Consider the following 17671-nt stretch of genomic DNA (forward strand, 5'->3'; position numbering starts at 1 on the left):
CCTTTCCTTCAAAATTATACCTGTCAACTATAGTTTTGTGAGAAATACTGAGTTCATGACAAACAAATTGGTTGCATTTATAAACACACGACACGTACATCCAATGATAATCCTAAGCTGATAAGCCACTTGATTAAAATTCCAACAGTTTCAAATCTCGCAATCGGAAAGGCATGGTAAACAAAAGCACATGTCAATGTTTACATTTTTGAACCAAATATAAAAATTACAAATGCGCATGCGCCGCACACGCCCCCGCCCCCCCCCCCCCCCCCCCCCCCCCACCCATGTCAACAGAGGGGAATTTCCAAAATGTGAAACAAGAAACCATCATGAAAGCTATGCGATTTCGCAGTTAAAAACAACGTTTACAACGTTGGTTTTTAACCGAAATAAGGTATATGAACTCAATTTTTACCTTTAAAACACCCCAAACCCCTAGATTAGATTTTCGAGAATTCGCTGGCTATAAGGCTATAAGTAAAAATGCTCCCATAGATGATGACGACACTTCCTTACAAGACAGCATATAATAATGTATTTATATTATAGTGGCATTGTCGTGGTAAAATGTCATATATTCTTATTTAATGCAACGTACAAGTTTATTGCCAAAATGGCCATAGATATGGCGGTAAGGAAAGTCAACGATGACGGTTTGACGTCACTTCCGGTACTTGTGCAATGATCCGTGATGACCCGATCACAGTTGTTCTTGTAGAAACCAACACATGCAGCATACTGCATGAAGTGGGCGATGTAATGTTCCTCCTTGACACCATTCAGTAAGTGTGACATCGGTCCACGAGAGTAGATCGGTACGTCATCCCCACCGTGAGTTTCGTACTCAAACGGAACAGCAGCTTCCGCCATAAATCGCATATCACCTGTAGTAAAAACAGAGGGTATGTGTAGAAATAGTGGTGGAGGGGTGGGTGGAGGGGAGGGTTGGTGGGGTTGGGGGGGGGGGGGGGGGGGGGGCTAGCTAGGGGGAGCGGTTGCCAGTTATACGGATACCTTATCACTACCCCGCACTACTACACTATACCGATATCGCCATCATCGGTGGATGGTCTTCTTACTCCATGCTGAATTGGCACGCGCCATGGCTTTACGAGGTGGTAGGGTTGGGGGTAGGTTGGGAGATTGGGTAATATACATATTCCTCACACGTCAATCTGTCACCCTGTATTAATACACTGTTACCGCCCGGCTAGTTGAGTCTCACAGAAAATACAGACTTTTTTGTCGAATCATGATTGATAATGAATTGCAGACAGACGTAAAATGCGATCTCAAGCTAATTCCACATGTAGGGCTGTTAGTTTAATGTAGAATAGCTGCTAATGACAAGTCCGCTCCTTCAATCGGTCTAATTAATTGGCTCAAGGATGTCACGGTCATGTTTGGCTACAGAACAAAGTGGCGACAAATATATCCACTATGTTGCACAAGGATAGGAAACGAAAGTTATCAAGCTAAATGGTCAATATCTACAGAATACGTTTCGTAATCATAGTCCGTCTCGTTGACAACCAAGGCTGACCATCATACGTAGGCTAATCTTCGCAAATACTGTTGTTGACAATGACCTTTGACCTCCTAAACCCTGCTTGATATATCTGATGGCAGACACCGTAAAAGTTTGCTTTATCAGAGTTCAACTCAATGATCTTTATAGAGGTTAGAATGAAACTTTAGCAATAATAATGTAGTTAACACGATTTACATCGACGGAGTCATCAGGAGTAAACATGTTCTTGATAATTTAATTGTCAATTACACAGTCAGTCCACAGTGAGATGTCTATATAGTTCCCCTGATATAGAGGTTAGTCGGTCTACAGTGAGATGTCTATAACTTCCCCTGATATAGAGGTTAGTCAGTCTACAGTAAGATGTCTATTACTTCCTCTGATATAGAGGTTAGTCAGTCTACAGTGAGATGTCTATAACCTCCCCTGATATAGAGGTTAGTCAGTCTACAGTGTTTATAACTTCCCCTGATATAGAGGTTAGTCAGTCTACAGTGAGGTGTCTATAACTTCCCCTGATATAGAGGTTAGTCAGTCTACAGTGAGATGTCTATAACCTCCCCTGATATAGAGGTTAGTCAGTCTACAGTGAGATGTCTATAACTCCCCCTGATATAGAGGTTAGTCAGTCTACAGTGAGATGTCTATAACTTCCCCTGATAAAGAGGTTAGTCAGTCTACAGTGAGATGTCTATAACCTCCCCTGATATAGAGGTTAGTCAGTCTACAGTGAGATGTCTATAACTCCCCCTGATATAGAGGTTAGTCAGTCTACAGTGAGATGTCTATAACTCCCCCTGATATAGAGGTTAGTCAGTCTACAGTGAGATGTCTATAACTCCCCCTGATATAGAGGTTAGTCAGTCTACAGTGAGATGTCTATAACTCCCCCTGATATAGAGGTTAGTCGGTCTACAGTGAGATGTCTATAACTCCCCCTGATGTAGAGGTTAGTCAGTCTACAGTGAGATGTCTATAACTCCCCCTGATATAGAGGTTAGTCAGTCTACAGTGAGATGTCTATAACTCCCCCTGATATAGAGGTTAGTCAGTCTACAGTGAGATGTCTATAACCTCCCCTGATATATAGGTTAGTCAGTCTACAGTGAGATGTCTATAACTCCCCCTGATATAGAGGTTAGTCAGTCTACATGGTGAGATGTCTATAACTTCCCCTGATATAGAGGTTAGTCAGTCTACATGGTGAGATGTCTATAACTCCCCCTGATATAGAGGTTAGTCAGTCTACAGTGAGATGTCTATAACTCCCCCTGATATAGAGGTTAGTCAGTTTACATGGTGAGATGTCTATAACCTCCCCTGATATAGAGGTTAGTCAGTCTACAGTGAGATGTCTATAACTTCCCCTGATATAAAGGTTAGTCAGTCTACAGTGAGATGTCTATAATTCCCCTGATATAGAGGTTAGTCAGTCTACAGTGAGATGTCTATAACCTCCCCTGATATAGAGGTTAGTCACTCTACAGTGATATGTCTATAACTCCCCCTGATATAGGGGTTAGTCAGTCTACAGTGAGATGTCTATAACTTCCCCTGATATAGAGGTTAGTCAGTCTACAGTGAGATGTCTATAACTCCCCCTGATATAGAGGTTAGTCAGTCTACAGTGAGATGTCTATAACTTCCCCTGATATAGAGGTTAGTCAGTCTACAGTGAGATGTATATAACTTCCCCTGATATAGAGGTTAGTCAGTCTACAGTGAGATGTCTATAACTCCCCCTGATATAGAAGTTAGTCAGTCTACAGTGAGATGTCTATAACTTCCCCTGATATAGAGGTTAGTCAGTCTACAGTGAGATGTCTATAACTTCCCCTGATATAGAGGTTAGTCAGTCTACAGTGAGATGTCTATAACTCCCCCTGATATAGAGGTTAGTCAGTCTACAGTGAGATGTCTATAACTTCCCCTGATATAGAGGTTAGTCAGTCTACAGTGAGATGTCTATAACTTCCCCTGATATAGAGGTTAGTCAGTCTACAGTGAGATGTCTATAACTTCCCCTGATATAGAGGTTAGTCAGTCTACAGTGAGATGTCTATAATTCCCCTGATATAGAGGTTAGTCAGTCTACAGTGAGATGTCTATAACTTCCCCTGATATAGAGGTTAGTCAGTCTACAGTGAGATGTCTATAACTTCCCCTGATATAGAGGTTAGTCAGTCTACATAGTGAGATGTCTATAACTCCCCCTGATATAGAGGTTAGTCAGTCTACAGTGAGATGTCTATAACTTCCCCTGATATAGAGGTTAGTCAGTCTACATAGTGAGATGTCTATAACTTCCCCTGATATAGAGGTTAGTCAGTCTACATGGTGAGATGTCTATAACTCCCCCTGATATAGAGGTTAGTCAGTCTACAGTGAGATGTCTATAACTCCCCCTGATATAGAGGTTAGTCAGTCTACAGTGAGATGTCTATAACTTCCCCTGATATAGAGGTTAGTCAGTCTACAGTGAGATGTCTATAACTCCCCCTGATATAGAGGTTAGTCGGTCTACAGTGAGATGTCTATAACTCCCCCTGATGTAGAGGTTAGTCAGTCTACAGTGAGATGTCTATAACTCCCCCTGATATAGAGGTTAGTCAGTCTACAGTGAGATGTCTATAACTCCCCCTGATATAGAGGTTAGTCAGTCTACAGTGAGATGTCTATAACCTCCCCTGATATACAGGTTAGTCAGTCTACAGTGAGATGTCTATAACTCCCCCTGATATAGAGGTTAGTCAGTCTACATGGTGAGATGTCTATAACTTCCCCTGATATAGAGGTTAGTCAGTCTACATGGTGAGATGTCTATAACTCCCCCTGATATAGGGGTTAGTCAGTCTACAGTGAGATGTCTATAACTCCCCCTGATATAGAGGTTAGTCAGTCTACATGGTGAGATGTCTATAACCTCCCCTGATATAGAGGTTAGTCAGTCTACAGTGAGATGTCTATAACTTCCCCTGATATAGAGGTTAGTCAGTCTACAGTGAGATGTCTATAATTCCCCTGATATAAAGGTTAGTCAGTCTACAGTGAGATGTCTATAACCTCCCCTGATATAGAGGTTAGTCACTCTACAGTGATATGTCTATAACTCCCCCTGATATAGGGGTTAGTCAGTCTACAGTGAGATGTCTATAACTTCCCCTGATATAGAGGTTAGTCAGTCTACAGTGAGATGTCTATAACTCCCCCTGATATAGAGGTTAGTCAGTCTACAGTGAGATGTCTATAACTTCCCCTGATATAGAGGTTAGTCAGTCTACAGTGAGATGTATATAACTTCCCCTGATATAGAGGTTAGTCAGTCTACAGTGAGATGTCTATAACTCCCCCTGATATAGAAGTTAGTCAGTCTACAGTGAGATGTCTATAACTTCCCCTGATATAGAGGTTAGTCAGTCTACAGTGAGATGTCTATAACTTCCCCTGATATAGAGGTTAGTCAGTCTACAGTGAGATGTCTATAACTCCCCCTGATATAGAGGTTAGTCAGTCTACAGTGAGATGTCTATAACTTCCCCTGATATAGAGGTTAGTCAGTCTACAGTGAGATGTCTATAACTTCCCCTGATATAGAGGTTAGTCAGTCTACAGTGAGATGTCTATAACTTCCCCTGATATAGAGGTTAGTCAGTCTACAGTGAGATGTCTATAATTCCCCTGATATAGAGGTTAGTCAGTCTACAGTGAGATGTCTATAACTTCCCCTGATATAGAGGTTAGTCAGTCTACAGTGAGATGTCTATAACTTCCCCTGATATAGAGGTTAGTCAGTCTACATAGTGAGATGTCTATAACTCCCCCTGATATAGAGGTTAGTCAGTCTACAGTGAGATGTCTATAACTTCCCCTGATATAGAGGTTAGTCAGTCTACATAGTGAGATGTCTATAACTTCCCCTGATATAGAGGTTAGTCAGTCTACATGGTGAGATGTCTATAACTCCCCCTGATATAGAGGTTAGTCAGTCTACAGTGAGATGTCTATAACTCCCCCTGATATAGAGGTTAGTCAGTCTACAGTGAGATGTCTATAACTTCCCCTGATATAGAGGTTAGTCAGTCTACAGTGAGATGTCTATAACTCCCCCTGATATAGAGGTTAGTCAGTCTACAGTGAGATGTCTATAACTCCCCCTGATATAGAAGTTAGTCAGTCTACAGTGAGATGTCTATAACTTCCCCTGATATAGAGGTTAGTCAGTCTACAGTGATATGTCTATAACCTCCCCTGATATAGAGGTTAGTCAGTCTACAGTGAGATGTCTATAACTTCCCCTGATATAGAGGTTAGTCAGTCTACAGTGAGATGTCTATAACTTCCCCTGATATAGAGGTTAGCCAGTCTACAGTGAGATGTCTATAACTTCCCCTGATATAGAGGTTAGTCAGTCTACAGTGAGATGTCTATAACTCCCCCTGATATAGAGGTTAGTCAGTCTACAGTGAGATGTCTATAACTTCCCCTGATATAGAGGTTAGTCAGTCTACAGTGAGATGTCTATAACCTCCCCTGATATAGAGGTTAGTCAGTCTACAGTGAGATGTCTATAACTTCCCCTGATATAGAGGTTAGTCAGTCTACATGGTGAGATGTCTATAACTTCCCCTGATATAGAGGTTAGTCAGTCTACAGTGAGATGTCTATAACTTCCCCTGATATAGAGGTTAGTCAGTCTACAGTGTCTATAACTTCCCCTGATATAGAGGTTAGTCAGTCTACAGTGAGATGTCTATAACTTCCCCTGATATAGAGGTTAGTCAGTCTACAGTGAGATGTCTATAACCTCCCCTGATATAGAGGTTAGTCCGTCTACAGTGAGATGTCTATAACTTCCCCTGATATAGAGGTTAGTCAGTCTACAGTGAGATGTCTATAACTTCCCCTGGTATAGAGGTTAGTCAGTCAACATAGTGAGATGTCTATAACTTCCCCTGATATAGAGGTTAGTCCGTCTACAGTGAGATGTCTATAACTTCCCCTGATATAGAGGTTAGTCAGTCTACAGTGAGATGTCTATAACTTCCCCTGGTATAGAGGTTAGTCAGTCAACATAGTGAGATGTCTATAACTTCCCCTGATATAGAGGTTAGTCAGTCTACAGTGAGATGTCTATAACCTCCCCTGATATAGAGGTTAGTCCGTCTACAGTGAGATGTCTATAACTTCCCCTGATATAGAGGTTAGTCAGTCTACAGTGAGATGTCTATAACTTCCCCTGATATAGAGGTTAGTCAGTCTACAGTGAGATGTCTATAACTTCCCCTGATATAGAGGTTAGTCAGTCTACAGTGAGATGTCTATAACTTCCCCTGATATAGAGGTTAGTCAGTCTACATAGTGAGATGTCTATAATTCCCCTGATATAAAGGTTAGTCAGTCTACAGTGAGATGTCTATAACCTCCCCTGATATAGAGGTTAGTCACTCTACAGTGATATGTCTATAACTCCCCCTGATATAGGGGTTAGTCAGTCTACAGTGAGATGTCTATAACTTCCCCTGATATAGAGGTTAGTCAGTCTACAGTGAGATGTCTATAACTCCCCCTGATATAGAGGTTAGTCAGTCTACAGTGAGATGTCTATAACTTCCCCTGATATAGAGGTTAGTCAGTCTACAGTGAGATGTATATAACTTCCCCTGATATAGAGGTTAGTCAGTCTACAGTGAGATGTCTATAACTCCCCCTGATATAGAAGTTAGTCAGTCTACAGTGAGATGTCTATAACTTCCCCTGATATAGAGGTTAGTCAGTCTACAGTGAGATGTCTATAACTTCCCCTGATATAGAGGTTAGTCAGTCTACAGTGAGATGTCTATAACTCCCCCTGATATAGAGGTTAGTCAGTCTACAGTGAGATGTCTATAACTTCCCCTGATATAGAGGTTAGTCAGTCTACAGTGAGATGTCTATAACTTCCCCTGATATAGAGGTTAGTCAGTCTACAGTGAGATGTCTATAACTTCCCCTGATATAGAGGTTAGTCAGTCTACAGTGAGATGTCTATAATTCCCCTGATATAGAGGTTAGTCAGTCTACAGTGAGATGTCTATAACTTCCCCTGATATAGAGGTTAGTCAGTCTACAGTGAGATGTCTATAACTTCCCCTGATATAGAGGTTAGTCAGTCTACATAGTGAGATGTCTATAACTCCCCCTGATATAGAGGTTAGTCAGTCTACAGTGAGATGTCTATAACTTCCCCTGATATAGAGGTTAGTCAGTCTACATAGTGAGATGTCTATAACTTCCCCTGATATAGAGGTTAGTCAGTCTACATGGTGAGATGTCTATAACTCCCCCTGATATAGAGGTTAGTCAGTCTACAGTGAGATGTCTATAACTCCCCCTGATATAGAGGTTAGTCAGTCTACAGTGAGATGTCTATAACTTCCCCTGATATAGAGGTTAGTCAGTCTACAGTGAGATGTCTATAACTCCCCCTGATATAGAGGTTAGTCAGTCTACAGTGAGATGTCTATAACTCCCCCTGATATAGAAGTTAGTCAGTCTACAGTGAGATGTCTATAACTTCCCCTGATATAGAGGTTAGTCAGTCTACAGTGATATGTCTATAACCTCCCCTGATATAGAGGTTAGTCAGTCTACAGTGAGATGTCTATAACTTCCCCTGATATAGAGGTTAGTCAGTCTACAGTGAGATGTCTATAACTTCCCCTGATATAGAGGTTAGCCAGTCTACAGTGAGATGTCTATAACTTCCCCTGATATAGAGGTTAGTCAGTCTACAGTGAGATGTCTATAACTCCCCCTGATATAGAGGTTAGTCAGTCTACAGTGAGATGTCTATAACTTCCCCTGATATAGAGGTTAGTCAGTCTACAGTGAGATGTCTATAACCTCCCCTGATATAGAGGTTAGTCAGTCTACAGTGAGATGTCTATAACTTCCCCTGATATAGAGGTTAGTCAGTCTACATGGTGAGATGTCTATAACTTCCCCTGATATAGAGGTTAGTCAGTCTACAGTGAGATGTCTATAACTTCCCCTGATATAGAGGTTAGTCAGTCTACAGTGTCTATAACTTCCCCTGATATAGAGGTTAGTCAGTCTACAGTGAGATGTCTATAACTTCCCCTGATATAGAGGTTAGTCAGTCTACAGTGAGATGTCTATAACCTCCCCTGATATAGAGGTTAGTCCGTCTACAGTGAGATGTCTATAACTTCCCCTGATATAGAGGTTAGTCAGTCTACAGTGAGATGTCTATAACTTCCCCTGGTATAGAGGTTAGTCAGTCAACATAGTGAGATGTCTATAACTTCCCCTGATATAGAGGTTAGTCCGTCTACAGTGAGATGTCTATAACTTCCCCTGATATAGAGGTTAGTCAGTCTACAGTGAGATGTCTATAACTTCCCCTGGTATAGAGGTTAGTCAGTCAACATAGTGAGATGTCTATAACTTCCCCTGATATAGAGGTTAGTCAGTCTACAGTGAGATGTCTATAACCTCCCCTGATATAGAGGTTAGTCCGTCTACAGTGAGATGTCTATAACTTCCCCTGATATAGAGGTTAGTCAGTCTACAGTGAGATGTCTATAACTTCCCCTGATATAGAGGTTAGTCAGTCTACAGTGAGATGTCTATAACTTCCCCTGATATAGAGGTTAGTCAGTCTACAGTGAGATGTCTATAACTTCCCCTGATATAGAGGTTAGTCAGTCTACATAGTGAGATGTCTATAACTTCCCCTGATATAGAGGTTAGTCAGTCTACAGTGAGATGTCTATAACTTTCCCTGATATAGAGGTTAGTCAGTCTACAGTGAGATGTCTATAACCTCCCCTGATATAGAGGTTAGTCCGTCTACAGTGAGATGTCTATAACTTCCCCTGATATAGAGGTTAGTCAGTCTACAGTGAGATGTATATAACCTCCCCTGATATAGAGGTTAGTCAGTCTACAGTGAGATGTCTATAACTTCCCCTGATATAGAGGTTAGTCAGTCTACAGTGAGATGTCTATAACTTCCCCTGATATAGAGGTTAGTCAGTCTACATAGTGAGCTGTCTATAACTCCCCTGATATAGAGGTTAGTCAGTCTACAGTGAGATGTCTATAACTTCCCCTGATATAGAGGTTAGTCAGTCTACAGTGAGATGTATATAACTTCCCCTGATATAGAGGTTAGTCAGTCTACAGTGAGATGTCTATAACTCCCCCTGATATAGAGGTTAGTCAGTCTACAGTGAGATGTCTATAACTTCCCCTGATATAGAGGTTAGTCAGTCTACAGTGAGATGTCTAAAACTTCCCCTGATATAGAGGTTAGTCAGTCTACAGTGAGATGTCTATAACTTCCCCTGATATAGAGGTTAGTCAGTCTACAGTGAGATGTCTATAATTCCCCTGATATAGAGGTTAGTCAGTCTACAGTGAGATGTCTATAACTTCCCCTGATATAGAGGTTAGTCAGTCTACAGTGAGATGTCTATAACTTCCCCTGATATAGAGGTTAGTCAGTCTACATAGTGAGATGTCTATAACTCCCCCTGATATAGAGGTTAGTCAGTCTACAGTGAGATGTCTATAACTTCTCCTGATATAGAGGTTAGTCAGTCTACATAGTGAGATGTCTATAACTTCCCCTGATATAGAGGTTAGTCAGTCTACATGGTGAGATGTCTATAACTCCCCCTGATATACAGGTTAGTCAGTCTACAGTGAGATGTCTATAACTCCCCCTGATATAGAGGTTAGTCAGTCTACAGTGAGATGTCTATAACTTCCCCTGATATAGAGGTTAGTCAGTCTACAGTGAGATGTCTATAACTCCCCCTGATATAGAGGTTAGTCAGTCTACAGTGAGATGTCTATAACTCCCCCTGATATAGAAGTTAGTCAGTCTACAGTGAGATGTCTATAACTTCCCCTGATATAGAGGTTAGTCAGTCTACAGTGATATGTCTATAACTTCCCCTGATATAGAGGTTAGTCAGTCTACAGTGAGATGTCTATAACTTCCCCTGATATAGAGGTTAGCCAGTCTACAGTGAGATGTCTATAACTTCCCCTGATATAGAGGTTAGTCAGTCTACAGTGAGATGTCTATAACTCCCCCTGATATAGAGGTTAGTCAGTCTACAGTGAGATGTCTATAACTTCCCCTGATATAGAGGTTAGTCAGTCTACAGTGAGATGTCTATAACCTCCCCTGATATAGAGGTTAGTCAGTCTACAGTGAGATGTCTATAACTTCCCCTGATATAGAGGTTAGTCAGTCTACATGGTGAGATGTCTATAACTTCCCCTGATATAGAGGTTAGTCAGTCTACAGTGAGATGTCTATAACTTCCCCTGATATAGAGGTTAGTCAGTATACAGTGTCTATAACTTCCCCTGATAAAGAGGTTAGTCAGTCTACAGTGAGATGTCTATAACTTCCCCTGATATAGAGGTTAGTCAGTCTACAGTGAGATGTCTATAACCTCCCCTGATATAGAGGTTAGTCCGTCTACAGTGAGATGTCTATAACTTCCCCTGATATAGAGGTTAGTCAGTCTACAGTGAGATGTCTATAACTTCCCCTGGTATAGAGGTTAGTCAGTCAACATAGTGAGATGTCTATAACTTCCCCTGATATAGAGGTTAGTCAGTCAACATAGTGAGATGTCTATAACTTCCCCTGATATAGAGGTTAGTCAGTCTACAGTGAGATGTCTATAACTTCCCCTGATATAGAGGTTAGTCAGTCTACAGTGAGATGTCTATAACCTCCCCTGATATAGAGGTTAGTCCGTCTACAGTGAGATGTCTATAACTTCCCCTGATATAGAGGTTAGTCAGTCTACAGTGAGATGTCTATAACTTCCCCTGATATAGAGGTTAGTCAGTCTACAGTGAGATGTCTATAACTCCCCCTGATATAGAGGTTAGTCAGTCTACAGTGAGATGTCTATAACTTCCCCTGATATAGAGGTTAGTCAGTCTACAGTGAGATGTCTATAATTCCCCTGATATAGAGGTTAGTCAGTCTACAGTGAGATGTCTATAACTTCCCCTGATAAAGAGGTTAGTCAGTCTACATGGTATGATGTCTATAACTTCCCCTGATATAGAGGTTAGTCAGTCTACAGTGAGATGTCTATAACTTCCCCTGATATAGAGGTTAGTCAGTCTACAGTGAGATGTCTATAACTCCCCCTGATATAGAGGTTAGTCAGTCTACAGTGAGATGTCTATAACTTCCCCTGATATAGAGGTTAGTCAGTCTACAGTGAGATGTCTATAATTCCCCTGATATAGAGGTTAGTCAGTCTACAGTGAGATGTCTATAACTTCCCCTGATATAGAGGTTAGTCAGTCTACAATGAGATGTCTATAACTTCCCCTGATATAGAGGTTAGTCAGTCTACAATGAGATGTCTATAACTTCCCCTGATATAGAGGTTAGTCAGTCTACAGTGAGATGTCTATAACTTCCCCTGATATAGAGGTTAGTCAGTCAACATAGTGAGATGTCCATAACTTCCCCTGATATAGAGGTTAGTCAGTCTACAGTGAGATGTCTATAACTTCCCCTGATATAGAGGTTAGTCAGTCTACAGTGAGATGTCTATAACCTCCCCTGATATAGAGGTTAGTCCGTCTACAGTGAGATGTCTATAACTTCCCCTGATATAGAGGTTAGTCAGTCTACAGTGAGATGTCTATAACTTCCCCTGATAAAGAGGTTAGTCAGTCTACATGGTATGATGTCTATAACTTCCCCTGATATAGAGGTTAGTCAGTCTACAGTGAGATGTCTATAACTTCCCCTGATATAGAGGTTAGTCAGTCTACAGTGAGATGTCTATAACTCCCCCTGATATAGAGGTTAGACAGTCTACAGTGAGATGTCTATAACTTCCCCTGATATAGAGGTTAGTCAGTCTACAGTGAGATGTCTATAATTCCCCTGATATAGAGGTTAGTCAGTCTACAGTGAGATGTCTATAACTTCCCCTGATATAGAGGTTAGTCAGTCTACAATGAGATGTCTATAACTTCCCCTGATATAGAGGTTAGTCAGTCTACAGTGAGATGTCTATAACTTCCCCTGATATAGAGGTTAGTCAGTCTACAATGAGATGTCTATAACTTCCCCTGATATAGAGGTTAGTCAGTCTACAGTGAGATGTCTATAACTTCCCCTGATATAGAGGTTAGTCAGTCAACATAGTGAGATGTCTATAACTTCCCCTGATATAGAGGTTAGTCAGTCTACAGTGAGATGTCTATAACTTCCCCTGATATAGAGGTTAGTCAGTCTACAGTGAGATGTCTATAACCTCCCCTGATATAGAGGTTAGTCCGTCTACAGTGAGATGTCTATAACTTCCCCTGATATAGAGGTTAGTCAGTCTACAGTGAGATGTCTATAACCTCCCCTGATATAGAGGTTAGTCAGTCTACAGTGAGATGTCTATAACTTCCCCTGATATAGAGGTTAGTCAGTCTACAGTGAGATGTCTATAAACTCCCCTGATATAGAGGTTAGTCCGTCTACAGTGAGATGTCTATAACTTCCCCTGATATAGAGGTTAGTCAGTCTACAGTGAGATGTCTATAACCTCCCCTGATATAGAGGTTAGTCCGTCTACAGTGAGATGTCTATAACTTCACCTGATATAGAGGTTAGCCAGTCTACAGTGAGATGTCTATAACTTCCCCTGATATAGAGGTTAGACAGTCTACAGTGAGATGTCTATAACTTCCCCTGATATAGAGGTTAGTCAGTCTACAGTGAGATGTCTATAACCTCCCCTGATATAGAGGTTAGTCAGTCTACAGTGAGATGTCTATAACTTCCCCTGATATAGAGGTTAGTCAGTCTACAGTGAGATGTCTATAACTTCCCCTGATATAGAGGTTAGTCAGTCTACATGGTATGATGTCTATAACTTCCCCTGATATAGAGGTTAGTCAGTCTACATGGTATGATGTCTATAACTTCCCCTGATATAGAGGTTAGTCAGTCTACATGGTATGATGTCTATAACTTCCCCTGATATAGAGGTTAGTCAGTCTACAGTGAGATGTCTATAACTTCCCCTGATATAGAGGTTAGTCAGTCTACAGTGATATGTCTATAACCTCCCCTGATATAGAGGTTAGCCAGTCTACAGTGAGATGTTTATAACTTCCCCTGATATAGAGGTTAGTCACTCTACAGTGAGATGTCTATAACTTCCCCTGATATAGAGGTTAGTCAGTCTACAGTGAGATGTCTATAACTTCCCCTGATATAGAGGTTAGTCAGTCTACAGTGAGATGTCTATAACTTCCCCTGATATAGAGGTTAGTCAGTCTACAGTGATATGTCTATAACTCCCCCTGATATAGAGGTTAGTCAGTCTACAGTGAGATGTCTATAACTTCCCCTGATATAGAGGTTAGTCAGTCTACATGGTATGATGTCTATAACCTCCCCTGATATAGAGGTTAGCCAGTCTACAGTGAGATGTCTATAACTTCCCCTGATATAGAGGTTAGTCAGTCTACAGTGAGATGTCTATAACTTCCCCTGATATAGAGGTTAGTCAGTCTACAGTGATATGTCTATAACCTCCCCTGATATAGAGGTTAGCCAGTCTACAGTGAGATGTCTATAACTTCCCCTGATATAGAGGTTAGTCAGTCTACAGTGAGATGTCTATAACTCCCCCTGATATAGAGGTTTCTCAGTCTACAGTGAGATGTCTATAACCTCCCCTGATATAGAGGTTAGTCAGTCTACAGTGAGATGTCTATAACTCCCCCTGATATAGAGGTTAGTCAGTCTACAGTGAGATGTCTATAACTTCCCCTGATATAGAGGTTAGTCAGTCTACAGTGAGATGTCTATAACTTCCCCTGATATAGAGGTTAGTCAGTCTACAATGAGATGTCTATAACTCCCCCTGATATAGAAGTTAGTCAGTCTACAGTGAGATGTCTATAACTTCCCCTGATATAGAGGTTAGTCAGTCTACAGTGAGATGTATATAACTTCCCCTGATATAGAGGTTAGTCAGTCTACAGTGAGATGTCTATAACTTCCCCTGATATAGAGGTTAATCAGTCTACAGTGAGATGTCTATAACTCCCCCTGATGTAGAGGTTAGTCAGTCTACAGTGAGATGTCTATAACTTCCCCTGATATAGAGGTTAGTCAGTCTACAGTGAGATGTCTATAACTTCCCCTGATATAGAGGTTAGTCAGTCTACATAGTGATATGTCTATAACTTCCCCTGATATAGAGGTTAGTCAGTCTACATAGTGATATGTCTATAACTTCCCCTGATATAGAGGTTAGCCAGTCTACATAGTGAGATGTCTATAACTTCCCCTGATATAGAGGTTAGTCAGTCTACAGTGATATGTCTATAACTCCCCCTGATATAGAGGTTAGCCAGTCTACATAGTGAGCTGTCTATAACTTCCCCTGATATAGAGGTTAGTCAGTCTACAGTGAGATGTCTATAACTTCCCCTGATATAGAGGTTAGTCAGTCTTCAGAATACAATTATTGACTTTTGAGGAAGTGTACACGAGACTTAACGGACCTGCTCAAGAATGTATTCAATAGCTTGACCAGGTCCGTATAGTATCGTGTACACCGAGCACAAAAGGCAATTACTGGTTTGTAATATGGTCAACTAAAATGAATGAAAAAAATATTCTGAAGGCTCGATCCAAATGATATTGACAAAAGTTTCCAAGGTCGGCATGCAGACCGACCATTAATTGGAACTTGAATATGGCCGAAATATTTTTTTTTTCACATGAGTATTTTTCCGGGTATTCAACAAGTCTTTTTTCATCAAAATATCTTGTAATTCCTCTTCGTTTATTGCAGCAAAACGTTCTATGAGTATATCTTCTGTCATATTGTAAACAAAGTGAGGCCGCACAATCGTATGCTTCCAGCATTCTGATTGGTTATTGTCCAAACTAACACGTTACGTGATTGGAGACGGAGATTGCCGACCTGTTGGTGCTATAATTAACACGAACAGGTCGGCAATACCTTGGGAATTTCCTATCTGAGCTATTTTTAGCACGAACAGGTCTACTCACCAGGTACTTGTGAGGAAAACAGGAAATTGGCCTATAACAATTAAGCAAACACTCCAGCCATATTACAAGCTAAATGTGAATAATTTTCCCTGACCTTGAGGTTAGTCGGTCTACATCGTGAAATGTTGATAAATTCCTCTGACCTACAGATAAATCTGTCTAGATGGTGAGATGTCTATAACTTGTATTTTTTTTTTATATTAATTTAAATCTAATATATATTTTGTTTCTAAAAATTCAATATGTGCGCTGAATATTTTCACATGAAGTGATCATTATTGTAACCACCAAAGATATCTTATCGTAGGGTCCAGAATGAATTATGTCTGAAGACTTGTCTATAAACAGTATTTAGTGTCGTTTTAGCCAGAATTCATGACGTTGTCGCGACTGTTTAACTGTCGATCGGCGAAGGACGCCCGTACATCAACGCCGACGGATTCATACAGACGTAGAAGAGGGGGCGATTGATGGAAGTGAATTCGTATGTTGCCGGTAATATTGTTTTACTGCCGTTTATCTCGTATTAATGAGACAAACAATATCAAACTTAATTACATGTCGAAGATATCTCCTTCAATATTGGATTAGCCCGGACTGCACTTATGCAAGTTTAGTAAATGGCTCTTCAGAGAATCGTGAGCGAGGAATTCACTTAAAAAGTCGTTAAGCATTCAAAGAATGTGATCTACATTACTTCTACTCGTGTTATTGATGTATTTGTTTCTATCTCTCCGCGATATTCAATAAAATATTTTAATAGCTATAACGAGGTTACCAATTAGCCGACATAAAATATTCCATCAGGATATGTTTGTCGGTAAATAACGTTTACACCAATGCCTAAGAATTGTGAATCAGATATATGGGATCCCTTGACAACAATCTCGCGTCATTAGCAACGCATCCATCAATCCGAATCGGATAACATCGGGCCTTTCCGGCAAGCAAGGAAAGACTGCTCGCCGGAAAGGCCCGAGGTTATCCGATTGCCATCAATCTGTGTCTGATGACAGGGGAGATAATCGACCACCCCTTCCGGCTACACTGATACATGAAACGCATTAAACACAATGGAAAGTTGAAACGACATAAATCTTAATCAGAATGCTTTTGTATGAGGTGATTCTGAAATAGATTTTACACGATTATGCTTCTCGTTTACGTAATAGTTGGTACGTGTCCAAATCAGAGATAATTCTTATGATCTATATAATTCTTGAAAATGTCTCCTCTGAGCTAATGCCTGATCTATAACTTCAGATAGAACAGAATGTATGATAGAAAATCAGGAATTTTCAGTTTATTAACTAAATAATTTCATAAAATGTTCATCTCATGGTATTGAATTTATGCATATCGATCTATTGGGTTTTTACATAATCCGCTTTTCTCACAAAAGGCAATTGGTATCATATTGAAATGCTATTTTTCACTGGCCGTGCATTAAAAACTAGTAAGAAATACCGGTTAATTGAGTGTTTCTAAAAATAGATTAATCATGATCATATGTACTTCGCTTTGGTATTGTCCGAAAGTGTCAAATATCGTGAGTGTTATTGAAACATGACCAGCAATTACTCTGAAGGCTGATAAGTTATTAAATTATTAAACAATAAAATGCTTCACAGAACAGTTTCACTCATTACATGTTCAAGTGTTAATTACATTAATTGATTAAAAAAAACCCAAACAGTCATTTCAAAATAAAACTTTCATAGCCTTTTGATTTCGGTCAAAACATGGTTTAATAACCCTTCAAAAATATCAGCCTCAGACTTCGTCCTCAGTTAATATTCTTCGTAGATTGATAAAATCATGTATCGACCTTTTACAAAGTGTGTAATTGTATGATGCAAAATACATTTTTAGGACGGATTTTTCAAAATTGATACCAAGTATTTCTATTTTTCAAATAATCTTATTACACTTGTATACTACATAAACAAAGCAAGTCTCGAATTCAATACTGACCTGGAGTTATCTTGGGCAGTAGCAGCTAGGCTATATTAAATTATAATACTTATAAATATTGACACATAACAGTAAAA

The 17671-nt window shown here is 40.2% G+C and overlaps 1 protein-coding gene across 1 annotated transcript in view; it reads right to left on the reverse strand.

Moving 5' to 3' along the window:
* Positions 1 to 515: 515 nt before the first annotated feature.
* The window catches only part of LOC117334602 (alkaline phosphatase-like), a 34979-nt gene continuing 17823 nt past the window's right edge, over positions 516 to 17671 (reverse strand). The window contains exon 10 of the mRNA XM_033894298.1: positions 516 to 887. Within this exon, the coding sequence (XP_033750189.1) occupies positions 574 to 887 (314 nt within the window). The 3' untranslated portion in view covers positions 516 to 573. The remainder of the gene's footprint in view (positions 888 to 17671) is intronic.

Source organism: Pecten maximus, chromosome 9, assembly GCF_902652985.1.
Source record: "Pecten maximus chromosome 9, xPecMax1.1, whole genome shotgun sequence".
In the NCBI taxonomy this organism is placed as follows: Eukaryota; Metazoa; Mollusca; class Bivalvia; order Pectinida; family Pectinidae; genus Pecten; species Pecten maximus.